The sequence below is a fragment of the Hyposmocoma kahamanoa genome, unplaced genomic scaffold, assembly GCF_003589595.1.
Source record: "Hyposmocoma kahamanoa isolate Upper Pololo Valley unplaced genomic scaffold, ASM358959v1 213, whole genome shotgun sequence".
Classification (NCBI taxonomy): domain Eukaryota; kingdom Metazoa; phylum Arthropoda; class Insecta; order Lepidoptera; family Cosmopterigidae; genus Hyposmocoma; species Hyposmocoma kahamanoa.
In genome coordinates this window covers 293,120-311,756 of record NW_020653734.1, presented here as the reverse complement: position 1 = coordinate 311,756, position 18,637 = coordinate 293,120, and the positions used below count along the sequence as shown (strand labels likewise).

The 18,637-nt window shown below is 36.6% G+C and overlaps 2 protein-coding genes across 3 annotated transcripts in view; one reads left to right on the top strand and one right to left on the bottom strand.

Moving 5' to 3' along the window:
• LOC113227695 (protein daughterless-like) overlaps window positions 1-3,037 on the bottom strand; it is a 215,993-nt gene extending 212,956 nt beyond the window's left edge. The window contains exon 1 of one of the 2 annotated variants that reach the window (XM_026460672.1): window positions 2,979-3,037. In XM_026460672.1, the coding sequence (XP_026316457.1) occupies window positions 2,979-3,036 (58 nt within the window). In that variant the 5' untranslated portion in view covers window position 3,037. Of the gene's footprint in view, window positions 1-2,766; window positions 2,783-2,978 lie in introns of those variants that run through there. The other variant, XM_026460671.1, reaches the window with a different exon arrangement.
• Window positions 3,038-3,415: 378 nt separating this feature from the next.
• LOC113227680 (ATP-dependent zinc metalloprotease YME1L1) overlaps window positions 3,416-18,637 on the top strand; it is a 26,133-nt gene continuing 10,911 nt past the window's right edge. The window contains exons 1-6 of the mRNA XM_026460650.1: window positions 3,416-3,510; window positions 3,610-4,156; window positions 8,706-8,849; window positions 12,231-12,363; window positions 16,968-17,070; window positions 18,406-18,620. Coding sequence (XP_026316435.1) covers window positions 3,475-3,510; window positions 3,610-4,156; window positions 8,706-8,849; window positions 12,231-12,363; window positions 16,968-17,070; window positions 18,406-18,620 — 1,178 coding nt within the window. The 5' untranslated portion in view covers window positions 3,416-3,474. The remainder of the gene's footprint in view (window positions 3,511-3,609; window positions 4,157-8,705; window positions 8,850-12,230; window positions 12,364-16,967; window positions 17,071-18,405; window positions 18,621-18,637) is intronic.

Below are 18,637 nucleotides of genomic sequence, written 5' to 3'. Positions count from 1 at the left end.
GGCTAAACCTCTATACTCATATATAAAGTCTTGTCTCTTATTGAGGCGACACAATATAGAAGAATAATATAATCCACAGGGATTGACATCATAAGGCCGACATTGACACCCAAGTGTTACAGGCCTTATTAAAAATAAAACAAAAAAAATATTAGCCATACTTCGTTTCAATCCATTTTGAACAAATAGTAAACAAACAAGTCACTGACCTGACCATAGACGGTTTAGTGATGGCCAATTGTAACACCAACTACAAATCGATTAATTCCTTGAATGAATCGATATGTTCAATTGGGTCATATAGTGGTTTTCCCTACATAACCTATATAAGCATATTTAAAATTTCTATTTAAATCTTCCTTCAAATCATTACACTTAGATACTCATTCAATTGCGATTGAAATGTTCGATTTAATAATCAATTACTAAACTTTAATTGATTGAACCGAATGTTTTTTTTTGAACAGCACTACGCAACCATAGACAAGTCATAGGAGTATAGATGAATAATCCTCACTTTTAGACTATTTTTCAAATACGATTTTACGATGCTATTCGAATGAATATTGTTGGGAAAAGTAATGATATATCAAGTTGAATCTTCGAAATATATGTGAAAGTGTTACTTATTAAATTTATTGCTTTAGAATTTTAACCAAACAGGATTGTTTACTTTTTGTTCAAAATGGATTGGAACTTGACTATACAAATTATTGTCTCAAAAAAATAATATTGTATTTTTGTTTCTATACATATTTTTTTTCGGTATATACCTACGTATTTAAACACTTCAGCCATTTAAAAAATAAACAAGAGAACCTACGTTTTGGAATGGATAGAAAATATAAGAATAAAAAAGTAAAATAAGAAAATTTATACGCATTGATGATGAAAGATATAACAAGATATAACAGTTTGTGTTGCAATGGACTCCAACAAAGGAAGTTACAATACAAATCTAAAAAATGGTAGTTAATAACAGAGTAAACAGCCGAGGTACTAATTTTGTAACACAATTTATTTTTTTGGAGTGAATCATTTGCAATCAATGTCACTATTAGCAAATATGCTGATAATCGGTTATGTTGGCATAGGCAAACTCTCCACTGTGAGTTTCTTCCTATTTATGTGCACACTACATTACTCCAACAGGAATATGTCTATTCGTTTGAGCCTGCAGATTGTCAACTGTTTTGCAATTTTATTACGATGGTTCTCAAGGCTTTTACAGTATCTCAAGGTGGTACTTTTGATTGCCTCCTTGGCCTCTCCACTGCCTCATTTCCAGGTGTTTGTGGATCTCAGAGTTTGTAACACAAATTCAAAGCATTCTTTTTATTTGTAATTTTACATGAGTAAAGACAATTGAATATACTTACTATGTTATTAATAGGTAAAGCATGATGATCAATTATGCTTGGAAACTATTTTTCACATGTAAATTGAGAATATTTGTTTATTTCAATCATACCAATGTTTCAACAGCCAGCCGATTATGGAGAGCCCGACATTGGTGCGATTTAAAATTCAAATATACGCAATTTAGATGTGAAAAATAATAGTTTCACTTCCATTGTGTAATCACCGCCATGAAACGGTTTAAAAAGAAGCTGTTTGTGGCTGAAGCTGAGCAAGTCCCAATTGCACCAGCCGCTACACGCATGATGGTGAATTAGGTACTGCATTATCAATCGTTTTAATTCAGTAATGAGTATCAATTGCTTTATTTCATTGTTATTGTCATATTTAGATTTATTTAGATTCTCGCCTCTCCAAGGGCCTAAAAGATTGATTTTTAATTGTTATTATTGTTCCTCTGTTGTTTTGTCTATATGCGTGTCTGTGCTTGTGTAATAAACAGTTTGTTTTCTTTCTTTCTTTCTTCTTTCTAATAATCACAAAAATCTAAGAAATCAATATTCTGTTTGAGTGCCTGTACAAACGCATTAAAAGAATTAAAAATGAACTTCAAAATATTACCAAAAATAGTACCAAGCATAAGAGATGGACAAATGATAGCACCCATTAAAACCCATTGTCACTACATCAAATAAGATGTATAAGACATAAGGTTCATATTTCAATAGCAAATTTTGACAGTTTGTATACAAACTCTTTACACAAAAGATTATTGCTTTACTGTCACTATTAAGGAAGCTGTATGTCAAAATTCCTTCGCCTATGAAATAAAGTTAAAAATATGTTCCTGAGAACCGATGACCATCTAAATAAACTAGTAATTATGGCTTTGTTTATTTTTATATTAATTTTTTCATAACTATGTCTCTGTGCATGTGCTTATAGAACATAGCTTCGTATGCAGTGAACGAGGACGTCCGCGCCTGGCTATGTAAATAAACAAATTCACGCCATAAACATTGCTCGCCGATGGTAACACATAAAAAAGATATTTCGCGCCTTCTATACTTACAATGGCGATCCTGGCTGTACACTAACCCGACTCATTGACTCAATACAGAAAAAAAATGCATCCTGCGATGCTTTTGACTCTTTCGTTCACAGCATCTTTAGAAATAATTTTCATGAAAATCTACACTCAAAAGCATGTCGATCGCTACAAGTTTACCTGAATACAGCGTCAGACCACACGTCAAAGCAAATAAATCCTTCGAAACATTTCAACTTCACTGTGTAAAACAACAGTGGCACAATGGATGGAGCACATTTGACAATATACTTGCGATCAAAACATAGCCTTTGTAAGGCTATAAAACGCTAATAGCACCCTGATTATAATGAAAATACCTTCCATGATGATTATAGATTGATCATGAATAAGTTTGGGACGCGTTGATAGCTTCTTTTAAGTGTATTTTGAAAAAATGCTGCAGGCTACCAACACCAATGGCATAACACGCAAACACTTTAGTCGATTTTCACAATGAAACACTTCACAGAATCGCGGTAGTCCGTTCGAGGATCGCGGGATGAGCCACGGTATGCATTTTTTCACTCACCTTGTTGTTTATTCGCTATTTTATTGAAACAGTTTTGAAAAACTTCGTATAAATGCATAGGCTCGTCATCGCTCGTCGCCATTTTGGATTTTACTGTCGAAATTTTCCAGAGACAATACAAAGAAATTAAAAAAAAAATACCACTGGGATTGTTCGTTTCATGGCTCGGTTTTGTAATGCGTGAATCAAAATTCTTTTAATTCATATCATACACGTATAGTATTTTTTATTAATAACATTTTTCTTGCAATGTTAAGGTATTGTTAATGAAAATTTTAATAGCATGCATTTTGTTACAATTTTAATTTTAATTTACAAACTTTATTGATCCTGGCTGTATAATACATTTCACGAATCTGACCCATAGTCTAACTGAAAAAGATGAAACATCCGCCATATTTTTTGCACTGAAAAAATAAAAGTTTGACGTAAGAGCCTACAAAATTTTCGAGTGCACTCACAAGGAAACAAAATACACAATTCACCTTCATGTAACATGTTCTCACTGAATTCTTTAAATACCCCAAACCAGGTAAGAAGCTAAACTATAGCCGCAATCGACTGAATCGTTTGAAGTTCAATTTGAACCTGAAAATGTTTGTCATGAATATAACCTTTTGTGTCATTGCAGATTTTAGTTAGTTTTAACCAGTTAAAGTATCGATATTCAAGCCTATTCAGGTTCAAGAAGCACACAGGAACTAAGTACAAAAATGTGACATCCAAAGAAAGTAAGGGAGTTACATACGCCTCGTCACTATGCCTTGAAAGTTTAGAGGAAAGTTTGCGGAATTTTGACAGTAACGAGCTTTCGGAATTACGCAAAATCGATGTGCGGGTTCTGTCCACGGTTGCCGGTAGCTACAGAGAGCCTTTGAGGAGTCTGACCGACTTAACCTCTTCACGAAAAGTGTCATATATATCAGCACAGTCATTCGAAAAAAACAAAAATGGCTGTCCGAACACCTTCAGGTCGACACCAACAATTTACATCAATTTGCACAAGAGGAACACTAGATTCAACTTTACGGACAATTTTGCCGGTTTACTGGCACGGAGTCTTCAAGACAACAGCTTCCATTACAATGTCCAACTCCGAGGTTTTAAAACAGAGCGTGGTATCCATGCAGACCTCAAGCGCAACCCGAACATGATAAATAGACTGCGTAAGTCCATGGGTCAGTATATATTAGAGTATTTCTTGTTTGATTTCTTATTTGTTTAGTGCTTTTTACTACGAGTTTAGTACAAGTGAGACTTAGTGCAATTTTTGGTGGTAGATTTTTTATTGTTATTGCTTTTTGTACTAATTGGGCTCATTAATACGTAATGTCACAGTCATCAGTAGTTAACGGAACTACAGGAATGTAGACAATGATGATGTAATATTAACTTAAACTGTTTCCAAAACAAGTTCTATTTTGCACATAAAGAAATTTACATCACCTTGAAAATAATTTTGATGCATTTATTCCATACAGTTATTACGTTAACCGAACCAGAATTGTTTTGTTATAATGTGACGTATGGACTGATATATATGCAACTTTAACTGAACGTCATAGCACTTATTTTGCATGTGGGATTGTATCGTATATGTGATGATATGGTACATAACTTGCATGTCAAGATTCTCGACACACTAGATAGGTTTTTGTTTGTCATTAGACCATATTTTTTCAAATTTCACTATTACACAAAATTACATCAGTGTCAGATGATGTAACAAAAAAAGCTAAAATAAAAAAATCATGTTGATTATTCCTAAACAATTTCATGTTTTACACGTCATGACACCCCTTGGGCAGTATAGTACTAATTACTAAAGCTCTAGGTTTGAAGCTATTATTATTTTGTGCTTCTAACATTATAAACATAATCCGTGTGCATCTGCAATTATTAAAAGTTAGGGCGCGTTCCCACTATGTTGTCACGTTTTATTATCGTTGGAGGACTGTCGTGTCTGGCCTGTTCCCATATCACGACTATCTGTCGTGGACGATTTTTTATCGTTGAACGACTGTCGTGACTAGCTGTTCCCACTAGATCGTGACGACAATAGGAGCTGCGACAATCTGTCGTCACGTTTTATCGTGACGTTTTTTTATCGTCTGACGACTATCGTTCTAGCTGTTCCCACTGTGATGACAGTTTGTCGTTGTAACGATAAAAAATCGTGAACAACAGTTAATCGTGTCGTGCTATATGTGAACAACTTCATTTAAATATACAAGCCACGACACTGTAAACTGCACGACAATCTGTCTTCACGACATAGTGGGAACGCGCCCTTAACCTTAACTGTCTATATAAAGGTTAATATAAAAAAATACATAACATCTGTCTTTCCTTGAAAACTACAAATCGGACAATTCAAGGCTACAGTGAGTAGGCCTGCTTTACTACTAGGCCTCCAATGTAAGATATCATATGTCAAAATTGCCAAGTTTTCAAGTGAGCATTTTAAAGTTTTGAAGTCACTGAAATGAACATAACATGTGACTTTAGCATTTCTCATTTTTATTTGGCAAAGTTAGTTACTGGCATAGAGTATTATAAAATCCTAGGTATCGGCTAGATGATATCTAGGATTTTATATCACGCTTTTCTCCCATTGGGATTCAAGTAGTCAGCAACCATGAACTTCTATTCGCTATGCTCCTGACAAACCACTTTCGCCTTCTCTACTTGCATAAAAGATTTAGTGGCACCTTGTGGCACAGTCGACAACTGAAACTCCATCCCAGCACATATATTCCCTCCGTCTTATGATATGGGGTCCTTCAAATGAGGCATGAAAAGGCGTCTTGTAGGCATGCAGGGTTAGAGATGGCTAGGGCAGTGATTGTTTCACGTTTGGATTCCACTTTCCACTGTACATCAGGTGGAGTCGAGTCATCTTCCTGTCAGATATAAAAAACTATTTTAATGGATATCCCCAATCCATCATTAAGTTTTCTTATTTCTATTAATGAGCAATAACCATGTTAGTCTAGAATTCTAGCCTTCTGTGAAATTTATATAAATTTCACAAAGCACAGTATAAAACTGATTTTTTTAAAGATATGAATTTCATTTTAATAAATATATTATTTAAAATTTTTATAGCGTTCAATGAAATTTGTATTATTATCTACATAATCGAAACTCTGGTAGCACTGTATGTTTTTAAATCTCATTAGCATCAGGGTTTTCATGATAGCCTTGCAAAAATTGCTATAAATGGAGCACACATGTGTGTAACCCATAAGCCCTCGTGTAACACTATTGTACACATTATTTCAAACAAAAACAATTTACGTAAACAAACAGATAGACTATCAAACTCTGCAGTAACGAATTTTGCACCCAATAATGCTGTTTAAGTACATGTGACCTTTGTGCTTAAAATTTGAATACAAACGGTATCAACCACCAAATTGTTAATAGCAAGCTATTGGTTGTTCTAAAGTGTGTGCAATAAAACTCGAAACCATATGGTATGAATACTAAGTAGCAAAAATTATTACACCAATTGCTAATTACATTAAGGTCTATATTATTAAACAACTCAGTGTGTCTCAAGAGATCACTTGGATCTTTTAATGCATTCAAGCGAATCTAATCTACAAGACATAATAAATCGTTTTAGATCATTGGTTTCCAAACTTTTTGATTCACCGCCCACTTAGGCAAGGTAAAAACGTTTCAATGCCTACCATCAACAAACACCACAACAAAAGTTATTGTAAAACACGTTTTTTTATAATTATATAGCCTTTTTAAGTTGAGTTAGAGATATTTTTACATTATATCTCTTAACTCAGTGCGCCTCTTGGCATAGGCCTCCTCCAGATCTTTTCAATGTGCAACAAGAGCTACTCTTCTTCGACACGGTCTCATCCTCCCATCTTTGATGTTGACGCATATGATCAATGTTTTACGCTTTCCTTCACGCGGGTACCTATTGGTGACTACTTTGCTCCATTTTTCCGGCCCACGCAACAGATGCCCAGTCCATTTCCCTTTTCCATTTTTTTTCCAGTTGTTTTATAATAACTCAAAAAAAACACAAGGAAAAAAATATAGTATTTTATGTATTTTTTTAATTTTTGTATTGTAGTTTGTATAGGTAATTAAGGTTTTTATTCAATGCGGCAGCACTCCCTGGACAGCATCAACCCCCAATTGCTTCCGAGGCCTCCTCAGCGTCCTCTAGAGGGCGGCAGAGACACTTTGGAAAACTATGTTTTACGTATCTACAGTGATCAAGACCTTAACAACTTTGAACTGAGATAAATGAATTTTGAATTTTGAATTTGAATTTGAATTTGAACCGTAGCTTAAATTTTGAATGACATTTATTAATAACAACTTTCTAATGATGCGTAATCAATTAATAATTGTTGATGTTTATCACTCAAGTGATTTTTATTAATAAAGATATCGATTCGGTTTCATATAGATTTATTGATATGGGCCTAAGATTTACACATTGATTTTGGTAGCTTTAATGTGGCTCTATTTGACACTATCAATAATTTCATCTACTATGACCACCGCTTATTTTACAGTTAGAGTTGACGAATTGGTTCCAATAGACTACCACAGATGGCAAATAAACATGTATACATACATATACATTTTAAGTGTCGAATAAACAACCATACCGAGCTTCGTCCAATGGCGCATATGGTCTAAGGTTAACTGTATCCATAGTTTTAATTACTCTGAATCATTTTATATTACGATTGGATAAACAAATTCGTTTACGTCAAGAAAATATGTGATCTAGTGCATTGTGATAAAATTGTTTTTGTTTATCTGCACGAATAGAGCATTGCATTATAATTATGCATGGTATCATTTTGATTTGATATAAGGTATAACCTTTGTTACAATTTCTGCATGTTTTGTCATGATTTCACTTACTACTAGCTTATGAGCGACAAGATAGAATGTGTAACGTCAGAAAGATATACAAATGCTTAGTTTTCGTGTCACATGTGCACACACTTAAGAAACTAAAAATCATTTCATTTTCCTGCTACGTCTGTGCGGTGCTAATTTTTCTATCTTTATTATAAGAGCGATGCCACACGGTGCGTTGAATCGACGCAACGTTGTGATTAAATAGGAGAGTTACAAGAGTGACTGAAGTTTAGTCACTGAACGCATGCGCATCGTACAAGGATCCAGGAGACGAAGCGGTGAGGGGTGCTGCGGTGCGTACGTAAACGGCGTTACACCGCGTTGCGCGTGTGGCATCGCTCTCTATGCGTGAAAAATTTTGAGTAGAATAGAGAATTGTTAGGTTTTGTTTGTAAAGTCGCTAGGAACTTTTTTTATGAGCTACCTGTAAGTTGCATGAATAATAAAAATGTGGTTGGTTAGTATAAATAATTTCTCAGACGAGTCGGTGGAAATCAACAAATGATATTCTGGTTGCCTTTAATATTTTTTATTGAAGTTTAGTACACGTAATAAAGTACCAAAATTGGCATGCCAAATGTATGGTTTTCTACATTTAGGAATCTTTTATATGTACCCTTCGCAAATACATGCAAAGAGGTTCACCACAAAGTAAATAAACAGAATATAATAGTAACATCAACAGACTGCAGCGCCGATAAATGATCCGAGTCTGGGCGACGTTATGCATTGTCATTTCTGGCAATATGTATTGGCTGATGATGTCCTACATGATACGTTACCTTGTCGTTAATAAGCATGTTTGTTATTTTCCAGGCATGAGTAATGAGGCGGAGAAGCACTCGACAACCCCTGGTCCTGACGTGGCGCCGCGTATGGAGAAGCTTCTCGAAGACGGTGTCATGTCACACCAGCAGAAAGACAAGATCAAGATTGCATTTGCTGAGGGCTATCTTGCAGGTATGTATATCTGTTAATCCACGGATGAGGTTTTTAGTTCGTCGTGGTTAGGGATCGATATCTGAATACAAAGGGCCTGAGGTTATTAGGGAACCTGGTTAGAAATTCTCTAGACTCGTGGACTATTTTAGGAACCACTGTGGCGCTACTGACCTTAGAACGTGTATAGTTAAACAGTTGACCTTGAATTATAGAAAAGGATTCCTAAGACCTTGATTAGTAGATCATAATCCATAATTTGAGGCTCCAGTAAAGAAGTACTCGTTATAATATTAATACAAAGACAAATTCCTTCAATCTTACAGGAATCAGAACCTGCTTCTGTATTCCAAACTAAGGCCACTACATCATGATATTCAATAATAATTACACTGAATACAGCGACATCTCACGTCAGTATCTGGTAGCAGTAAAGGTGCCGGCTGAATGAGAAGCTTCATAGATCTCTCACAAGTATAGCTTACTGCGATAAAAGCGGAAAAAAACCAATACAAAAAGATCTGTAACTAACCGAGAAATTCGTAGGGACTCCTTACTCGATCGCTCAGTTGGTAGAGCGGTGGTCTTTATTTGGCATCCAGATGCCAGGTTCAAGTCCTTTCAGATCGAATTTTTCTTTGCGTTCGATCTTTGTATGTATAATTATAACAAACTAGCGGAGTAATTTCACTAAAAATGTACTGACATATAAATATCACAGAACAATAAATACAGTAGAAGTGCTTAGTTTGCGTGGCACGTGTGCCAACAGTATGCGAAGTTCCACATACTTGAGCTCAGTCCTGTCATTTTCGCTTTGTACGTTATGGTCGTGTCAATTACCTCACGCAAAACCTTGAAAATCGTAGAAAGATTTCATACTGTTTCAAATTATGAGTGTATGAGTTTTGGCGACAACGGTTCTGCTAGTAGTCGAGGCTTATAGCACTTCCATTGTCTTTTTCTTCCGTGATAAATATCATCGATAGTATTCTATTATTCTTGGTTAGGAGTTTAAGAATCCAGTAGTTTAGGATCCAAAAATCAGTTCGAGGGATAGCAATTTAGAACCCATAACTCGAGGCTTGTGGCCCGGGTCAGGGGGGACCTAAATAGGAGAGTATGGCCCGGGCCAGTGGCCGCCTGCAACCCGCCCGGCGTCTTTAGGACCGCAGGCACCGTCGCAGATCCGCAAGCTCCTCGACCAAGCGCGGAACGAGGAAGAACGTGACCAGATCAAGATCGCCTTCTCCGAGGGGTTCCTTACCGGTGCGATCTTTTTTGTTGATTTCTTAAATTTTTTTGTAGTTTTTTTTTGTTGATGCGGTTATTAATCCTGAGTCTCATTTGGCCAAATATTTAAATTAGGCCAACTAAGTTCAGATTAGGATTCTTGGTTAGAAATTGATTTTTTGGATTCGGGATTATTGGTTAGAGATTCACGCAAAAGATAAGGACCCCGGACATTTTTGGGGTTTAAAGTCAGGCCACACAGACGCGATACAGCGGGAAAAGCGGCCCGGCGCCGGACCTGCTGGAGTGGCGAATGCATACCGGGGCGTGCCACACAGCAGTCCCACGTGTAGTTCGCGGCGTGACACACAGATTTTAAAGAAAGCATATCGCGATCGGGTAGTAATCAAGATTTCTGCCTTAAGTACGTTACGGAAGCAACGCAAAAGAAATTGGGTACATCAATGCGAGAATCTTTTCGGTCAAATTTATATTAAAACTTAATAAAAACACACTCAACAGTTGTAAAAAAATATAACTTGCAATTCCGGAGAAGTCCCGCTCCCGGACCGCGTTCCGCCGCTACCGCTTTGTGTTTCATGGAACTCGATGGAACACAACACTCCCGCACTCGCCTAACGTCCGGCTCGCGCTCGGTCTGCCTGTTTGTCATACCGTCCGGTATGACACGGTAGCCCCGCCTTCCGGTTTCAATGTGGCAGGGTACATAAGAACTAGAATATTACAAAAACTCCGGCTACCGCGTTTATGTGGCCAGAGCATTAGAGCGTCTCATTACCTCTATCAATGCTTTCGGAGGTCTAAGGGTGGCTTCAAACTAGACGAAACGCTGTAGTGGCGCGGCAGCCACGCGTTTGTATCGCTTCAGTAATTTTTAGTTCACTAATTTTGATTGCAAAAGTGGCACGCGCGTGTCACGACAGTGGCGCTACAACTGTGCATCTAAATCAGTAGTGGCGCAACTACAGCGCCTATGGAAAAAAAAATGTGTTGGCTACATTAGCATATAATTAGTAAATTTATGTGGGCAACTCTGGCCTCGCTCTTTTTTGTTCCGACTTTAATGGCGCAATAGTGTCAGTGTGTTAAATAAATTCAATATAAACTAAATATTGAGTATTTCACTTCCAAACTATACGATAGAATAAGCAATTCAACATAATGAAAGCGCGTTAAGCTCGATTGCTATCAGAACCGCTGTCGCCAAAACTCAAACATTCATAATTTGGAACACTATTATTGAGTATTGCAGTGACCACTGAAAATCATACTCAAGCCCTTGCCATTAGAGTCGTATTTCCAGTGCTTGAAATCATACTGAAGTCTGCTCAAGTCCTGACTTGCGTATTGAGAGAGTTCTAGAATACGACCCTAAGAAATCTTGATAAGAGTAGTCGTAGTTTGAAATTTTAAAAGAAGTAACAAATTCTGGACTGTTAATATAATTTAAACTTTACCACGTTGGCATATCGTTGAAAGTTCAATATATTATTATTCAATATATTGCAAGTTACGACGTTTTGATTTTATATTGAAATTTCAATCAATGTGCTGCCATCTAGCTGTTAATAGCTGAACGACGACGAATTTGAGATAAAAATAAACAGAAAATTGAAAATTTATTAAAATTAAATAAAATTAAATAAAATAAGGCTTAATGATGGTACGAAACGGCACCACAGATAATATTATAAGTGCGACTACAATTTTTGCTCTCCAAAGTAGCGAAAATAAGACATTTTTCTACGGTTTTGCGCGAGATAATTGGCACTACCATAATGTACAAAGCGAAAATGGCTCAAGTTTGCGGAACTTCGCGAACTGTTGGCACACGTGCTATGCAAACTAAACACTTTTACTGTATTTATTGTTCTATGACAGCGCCCCATTTCTACTGTGCCACTGTCGCGTTTCTTCCACATATTGCCTGTATACAAATTTGACAATTTCTTATAAGAAACATCTTTTACGAAATACAAACAGCTGAAAGCTTTACATACTCGTTGGTACTGAAAACGGATACAGGAGCGTCTGATAGAATATTTCTCATCCGTAATCTTGAAAAACGGAGATATTTGTGTCTCCGTCGGAAACAAATCAATGAATTAAAAAATATCAAAACAATAAATAATTTTTTCTTGTCTCCAGGGTCGCACCCTGACAACGTGCGGGGTACAAAAGCATCAAAATATTTAAAACTGGTGCAGCAACTACTGACCATCGTGTTGTTCCTCGCTATTTTCGTCAGCCTCATGGCCTCCGTCAGCGGCACCGTCTTCCGGTAACTTGCCTTTATACCTAGTAGACTAATCTAAACAGGTTTACTTATAAAATACTTTTTTTTTTATTAAACGGACTTGCTCTAGACCACTACTTAGCTCTGGAACAAAGATAGGATATATGATGGAACGAGCTCGCCTAGAACATGCCTATACAGTCGCACCTTAAAGATGCTCGGGTTGTATGCGCTCGTAAACACAGTAGCAGGCAGGGAATTTCATTCCTGGCGCTTATCCCAATGTCCGATGGTAAAAGGGCGAGATCAGCTGATGGAGCTCATGGGCACACTCACCGAAACATATTCAGGCAACTATGAAGTTTAAATTCAGGCTTATAGTCGCCAATAAGTCTCCTGGCTCTGCGTTCAATCGAATCAAGAGCCTCAAGTTCATACTTCGCTGAGCCATCCCACAGGTGACTGCATTACTCCACGCAAGATCGGACTTGTGTTTTGTACCAAGTGAAGAGCTGTCCAGGCGTGAAATATCGCTTATCATTATTAAGTATATTATGAACTTCTTTAGGACTATATTACTAATATCATAAACAACAACTTTTGTTCCATGATTTTTCTCAGATTTTACTTCCGCACCAAAATCTTTTTAAGTGGAGAAAACTCTCTTCGGTAACAAAAGATAAATACCGATGCAAAACGCACGAGCGGGGGTGGGGGTCGTCGGGGAGGACAAGTGCACGTTTGAACTTACCACCTTATTTCGTAATAAGGTTGTATGTGACAGATCTAAAAAGTGTCAGAAAGTAAAACAAAAACTTAATAGTTTATTTTTGGTAAATTTGTCAGTCAAAGTTAAATAATTTTAATTTCATAGGTGAGCAAATTACACTTGAAATCGTCATACTGATTAAACTCTACTGCTCATTCGTAAGGCAAATTCCTCTGATAAGAATGAGCAAGAAACTCTAGGGGTTGCTCTTCGTAAACATACATTTCAATAAATTTATCGTTACAAAATTTGTTGTTGTTTATGATGTTATTCATGACAAACTTCCTACATTTTTTTCACGGAAAAACAAGATAAATAATTATCTCCACCAACACATGTCTCTCCCAGGCGAGGGTTTACGCTATAGTCCGCCATGCTGACCCAATATGGGTTGGGGAGTCCGCATATTTTCCGAAGATTGTGAACGTTCTTCGACGATGTTTTCTATCACTGAAAAGCTCATGGTAAATTTCAAATTCAATTTCGCACATAAAATCCGAGAAACTTAGAGGTTCGAGCCCGGATTCGAACCCATAGCCTCTGTTTTGAGAGACTGTGTGACGTTATGACCTTACATCGTCATCCCACTTGTTTATAGCTTTTTCTCCGGTTCCTGGCCACTCGTTTTTAAACTTTGAATTGTTCTTTAATCATTCCTTTTGCCTCTCAATCCATCGTCACTCTCTGTCCAATCGCGACAGCGAACACGTCTTCTCTTTCATTTTTTGAAGCGTTTACCAGTTACCAAAAATCTCTTGTGCAATAAAGTCAAAGTCAAAGATTATTTATTCTATAAGTAAAATAAATTTACACTTGAAAACGTCACATTTAAGCTACTGCTCGTTCACTACGCTGATCTCCTTGAGAAGAACGAGCAGGAAACTCTAGGGATTGCTCTTTTCAAATAAACTTAAATGCTATGGAATACACTTTGAATCAAATTTGTGTGGATTCTGGAGCCGTGTCGTCTTTCCATACATCTTTATCTAACACGTAGTATTCAATTTTGTAATAAGATTTTTCGATCAAAATATTTTTAATGTAGTTTTTAAATTACGAAATGATAAACTTAATATATGCTCCGGAATCTTATTGTAAAAACGTATACAATTCCCCATAAAAGAGTTGTTTACCTTGGTTAAACGAAATCGTGGTACCATGAGTTTGGACTTAGCTCTAAGGTTAATATTATGGATACCTTCTTTCTTATTGAAATTATGTATATTTTTACGGGCGTATAAAATATTTGAGTAAAAGTACTGTGATGCCACAGTCATGATACCAGTCTCCTTAAACTTTTCTCTGAGAGAAACCCGAGAGCCTAACGAATCGCTCGTTTTTGCAATACAAATATGGTTTGAATATCTGCCGCTTTACCCCACATGAGAATCCCGTAGGACTTACTATGGAAGTAACTAAAGTATACTAGTCTAGCAGTACTAACATCGGTAAGCTCACGTATTCTGCGGACTGCGTATACAACGGAGCTTAATCTGCTGGCCAGGGAAACTAAATGTGGAAACCATTGAAGTTTACTATCTAAGGTCACTCCCAAGAAGACTGCTTTATTAACAAGGTCTAAGTTTTCTCCGTTTATTTCTATGCTTGGACTAGTCGATTTTACGTTAGGTAATTCCAATTTAACACATTTTGTCTTCTAATAAACTACCTTAGAGAGGGTATCATTAATATGGTCATAGTTAATGTCATGTCTGTCGGTTTTAAAAATCAAGGATGTGTCATCAGCAAACAATACTATTTCGCAATGGTTCTTACCAAACAATGGCAGATCATTAATATAAATTAGAAATAAGAAAGATCCAAGTATTGAGCCCTGCGGAACACCCATTTTTACCCGAAAACCCAAAGAAGTCACTCCATTTATGTCTACTTTCTGAATTCCACTGTTGAGATATGACGAGACAAGTTTCGACGTCTTGCCATTTACATCGTAATGTTCCAGCTTCCTAATAAGAGTAATATGATAAACGCAATCAAATGCCTTTGAGAGGTCACAGAAAACACCAATAGCATTCTGGGCCCTTTCCCAAGCATCAAAGATGTGTTTTAGTAACGCTACCCCCGCATCGCTAGTCGATCTACCACTAGTAAACCCGTATTGTTCACTATGAAAAATATGATTCCTACCGAAATAGGACAGTAATTGAGTCAGCATAACCTTTTCGAATATTTTACTTAAAGCTGGTAAAGTTGAAATGGGCCTGTAGTTGCTAGGATCAACTTTCCTACCGCTTTTGAATAAGGGAATAACCTTGCAGTATTTCATTAAATCGGGAAAAACACCTTCGTCAACGCACCTATTGAAAGCTACAGCTAAATGTGTGGAAATTAGATCAATAACTGAGTCTATAACTTTAGTTGATATGCCCCAGAGAACTTCAGTTTTTTTAACATGTATTCATTTAAAAGCTTTTATGATGTCTTGTGGATTAACAATACGGAAATTAAATAAACTGCCACATACGTTAACATTTTCCTTTAGGAGATCAATAGCAAGCATTTAGCAGCAATAAACATTTTAAAGATCACAAATATTAATAAAACGGGAATAATATTTATAAAACTGGATTTATTACCGCTATTTCTTTACCCTTTTGAATTTTGAACTTTAAACTCGCAAAGCAAGAGTATGCAGGCTGCGGAGGCGCGCTGGCTGCGGAAGCTACTACACTCTCCTTACAACATTCCATCCAACAGAACATTACAATCCTAGTGAACATTCTAAGCGGTACAAGCAGCGCCAGCAGCACGTTTCAACTGTAGATCACACCGTTAGGCTAACGTCAATAATTATAATCTATTTAAATGTAACCCAAATCGTCGCCTTAAAGGGTGATTATGCAGGAGACGGATAAACTTTCTATTTATTCTATTATTTCTAAATTTCTTCTAAGTAACTGTATGCTTTAAGATACGAGTGAGAAAGTAGGCGACGAAATGTTACTAAGTCCAAATTCATGGTACAACGATTTCGTTTAGCTAAGGTAAACGATTTCTTTATTCCGGAGCATATATTAAGATTATCATTTCCTAAGTTTAAAACTTTGAAATTATTTTGATTAAAAAGTCATATAAAAAAATTATAGACTACGAGTTAGATACAGATGTATGGAAAGACAACATCAGTCTAGATTCCGCACAAATATGATTCAAAATGTATTCTATAGCATTTAAGTTTATTTGAAAAGAGCAATCCCTAGAGTTTCTTGCTCGTTCTTCTTAGGGAGGTCAGCACAATGAACGAACTGTAGTTTGAAAAATGACACTTTCAAGCATTGTCTTACAAATAAATGGACGACAGTTCTAATACAAAAACCACGAAAAAAATGTCCCAAGTCAACCTATTTAAACGTAGTGACATGTAAAGGAATATGAAAAAGCTAAAACGTTGAATTTAAATTGTAATGTCATCGCAGTACTGCCTAATTTTGCTTGCTTCGCTGTCAGTCGAACAAATGAAGACTAAAGTGTGAATGACGCTCTGTATACGATTTTAACGCCCTATAAGTTCGGACACTTTTTAGCTCGGACCCGACGTCCATATAATTGTAAGTCAATGCTTTCAAGTATAAAAATTTTACCTATGTAATAAATGATTCTTTGACTTAATTTCTAGGCAAAAATGAATATAAGTTATTTCATTTACGACACAAAAATACAAGTTAATTTATTTCCTCCGTTTTCATCACCTCACCAGGAGCAGAGTTAATGAAGTTTTTACTCTTTTTAAAAGTTAATGTTTTGATAATACACCGTTTATTAGCTGAGAGCTTCAATGTCAAGTCCCACTTATATTGTATCTATAAACACGAAGACATCAGCAGAATATAATCAGCGATACCTATGCTAACATGCGCAGGATCCAACTCGGGAACCAAGTGGAGGTGGACCCTGAGGATATTAACGTGACCTTTGATGACGTTAAGGGTGCTGATGAGGCGAAGCAGGAACTTAAGGACGTGGTGAGTACCTTTAGGTCGCTAATGCTCTAGCACAATACAGTTTCAGCAGCCTTGGGTGCCTTGGATACAATTTTTTTTAATTATTTTATCAAGGGACCAACAAGTCGTGCGCCTGAAAGTCCTACTACACGCTTGTCCATAACAGTTGCAGTGCCACTCACAGTTTTAAATCGCTAAGGTCTGAGGGGCACTGCCAATGCGCCTGTCACCCTGAGACATATGTTGACGAATCCCTGTAATTTCACCACAGTGGCGAGGCTTGAAATATTTCCTTAGTAAAGTCGAAGCAAAACATGGAACACATCTTTGTATTCATAATTGTGGAGTAATTTCACAAAAATAATTGAATAAATAACATGGTGGTCAAACATGATGATGATAACATTGAATAAATTTAAAAATTATTAAAGCGACATGTTGAGTCAGCTGCAACTAACTGTAAAGGTACCTTTTTTTTTAACCGTAAAGGTACCTGGCTGAAGAAATAGATTTCTCACAATTTCTAATCTACGACAAAGAAATCGTTAAAAACAAAAAATAAAGATCTGCACGTAGAAAAATTCGGAAGGTTCGCTGGTTTGTTCCGTGGCTTCGTTGGCACAGTTTGCTGGGAGACGTTGGTTCGAATCCAAGGATTTTTTTCTAAGTGTTCGATCTTACAAAGATCGAAAGTCTAAGCCGAAAGTCAGACTGATGAATGATGAACCTTATTGAAACCCAATCGCTAAGTTCCAAATTCTTTCGATTTTGGTGTTCCAAAATCTAATTAATTTCATTGTCGGTTTTGGTGTTTATAGTGTAAGCTTAGTTTAACACCAGGGCCTCCATCTCATCTCATCTGATAATTTAAAATCATCCCATTTGTGTGTCAATGGCAGGATTTTATACGTTTGATATTCTGCTAAAAGTAAGATCAAATAGATAGCACGTCGATGACGTAGTCTACTAATTATTCCAAATTGTTTGAGCAAATGGCAACAGGTTAACACACACACGCACGGACGCACTCGCACGCGCGCGTGCGTTTTGAGATTCAAGTTAATTAACTATAAGTTAAAAACGTAAAATGTGCATTTAAAGCTAAGGAAGAGTGGTACCTCTTGACACAGGCTTGATAAGCTTAATAGTAGGTACCATCCACTGTTAATGTAAACTTTATTGTATTACTCAAATATACATTTTATTTATTATTTATTTATTTACTTTTCGACAAAAAATATTTAATTTCAAGACTAAATTCCTGCTTAAACAAGAAACTTTCACAAGGAGCTCTATTGCTACAAAAAAATACAGAATGTTTCCGAATATACCAAATGTTTAACTTTACTTCCACAGGTGGAATTCCTGAAATCACCAGAGAAGTTTTCCTCTCTAGGCGGTAAACTGCCCAAAGGAGTTCTGCTAGTTGGTCCGCCTGGAACCGGCAAGACTTTATTAGCGCGAGCGGTGGCTGGTGAAGCGAGAGTGCCGTTCTTCCACGCTGCGGGACCAGAGTTTGATGAGATCCTGGTTGGGCAGGGTGCTAGAAGAGTCAGGGACTTATTCAGTGAGTTTCAACTTATTTTAT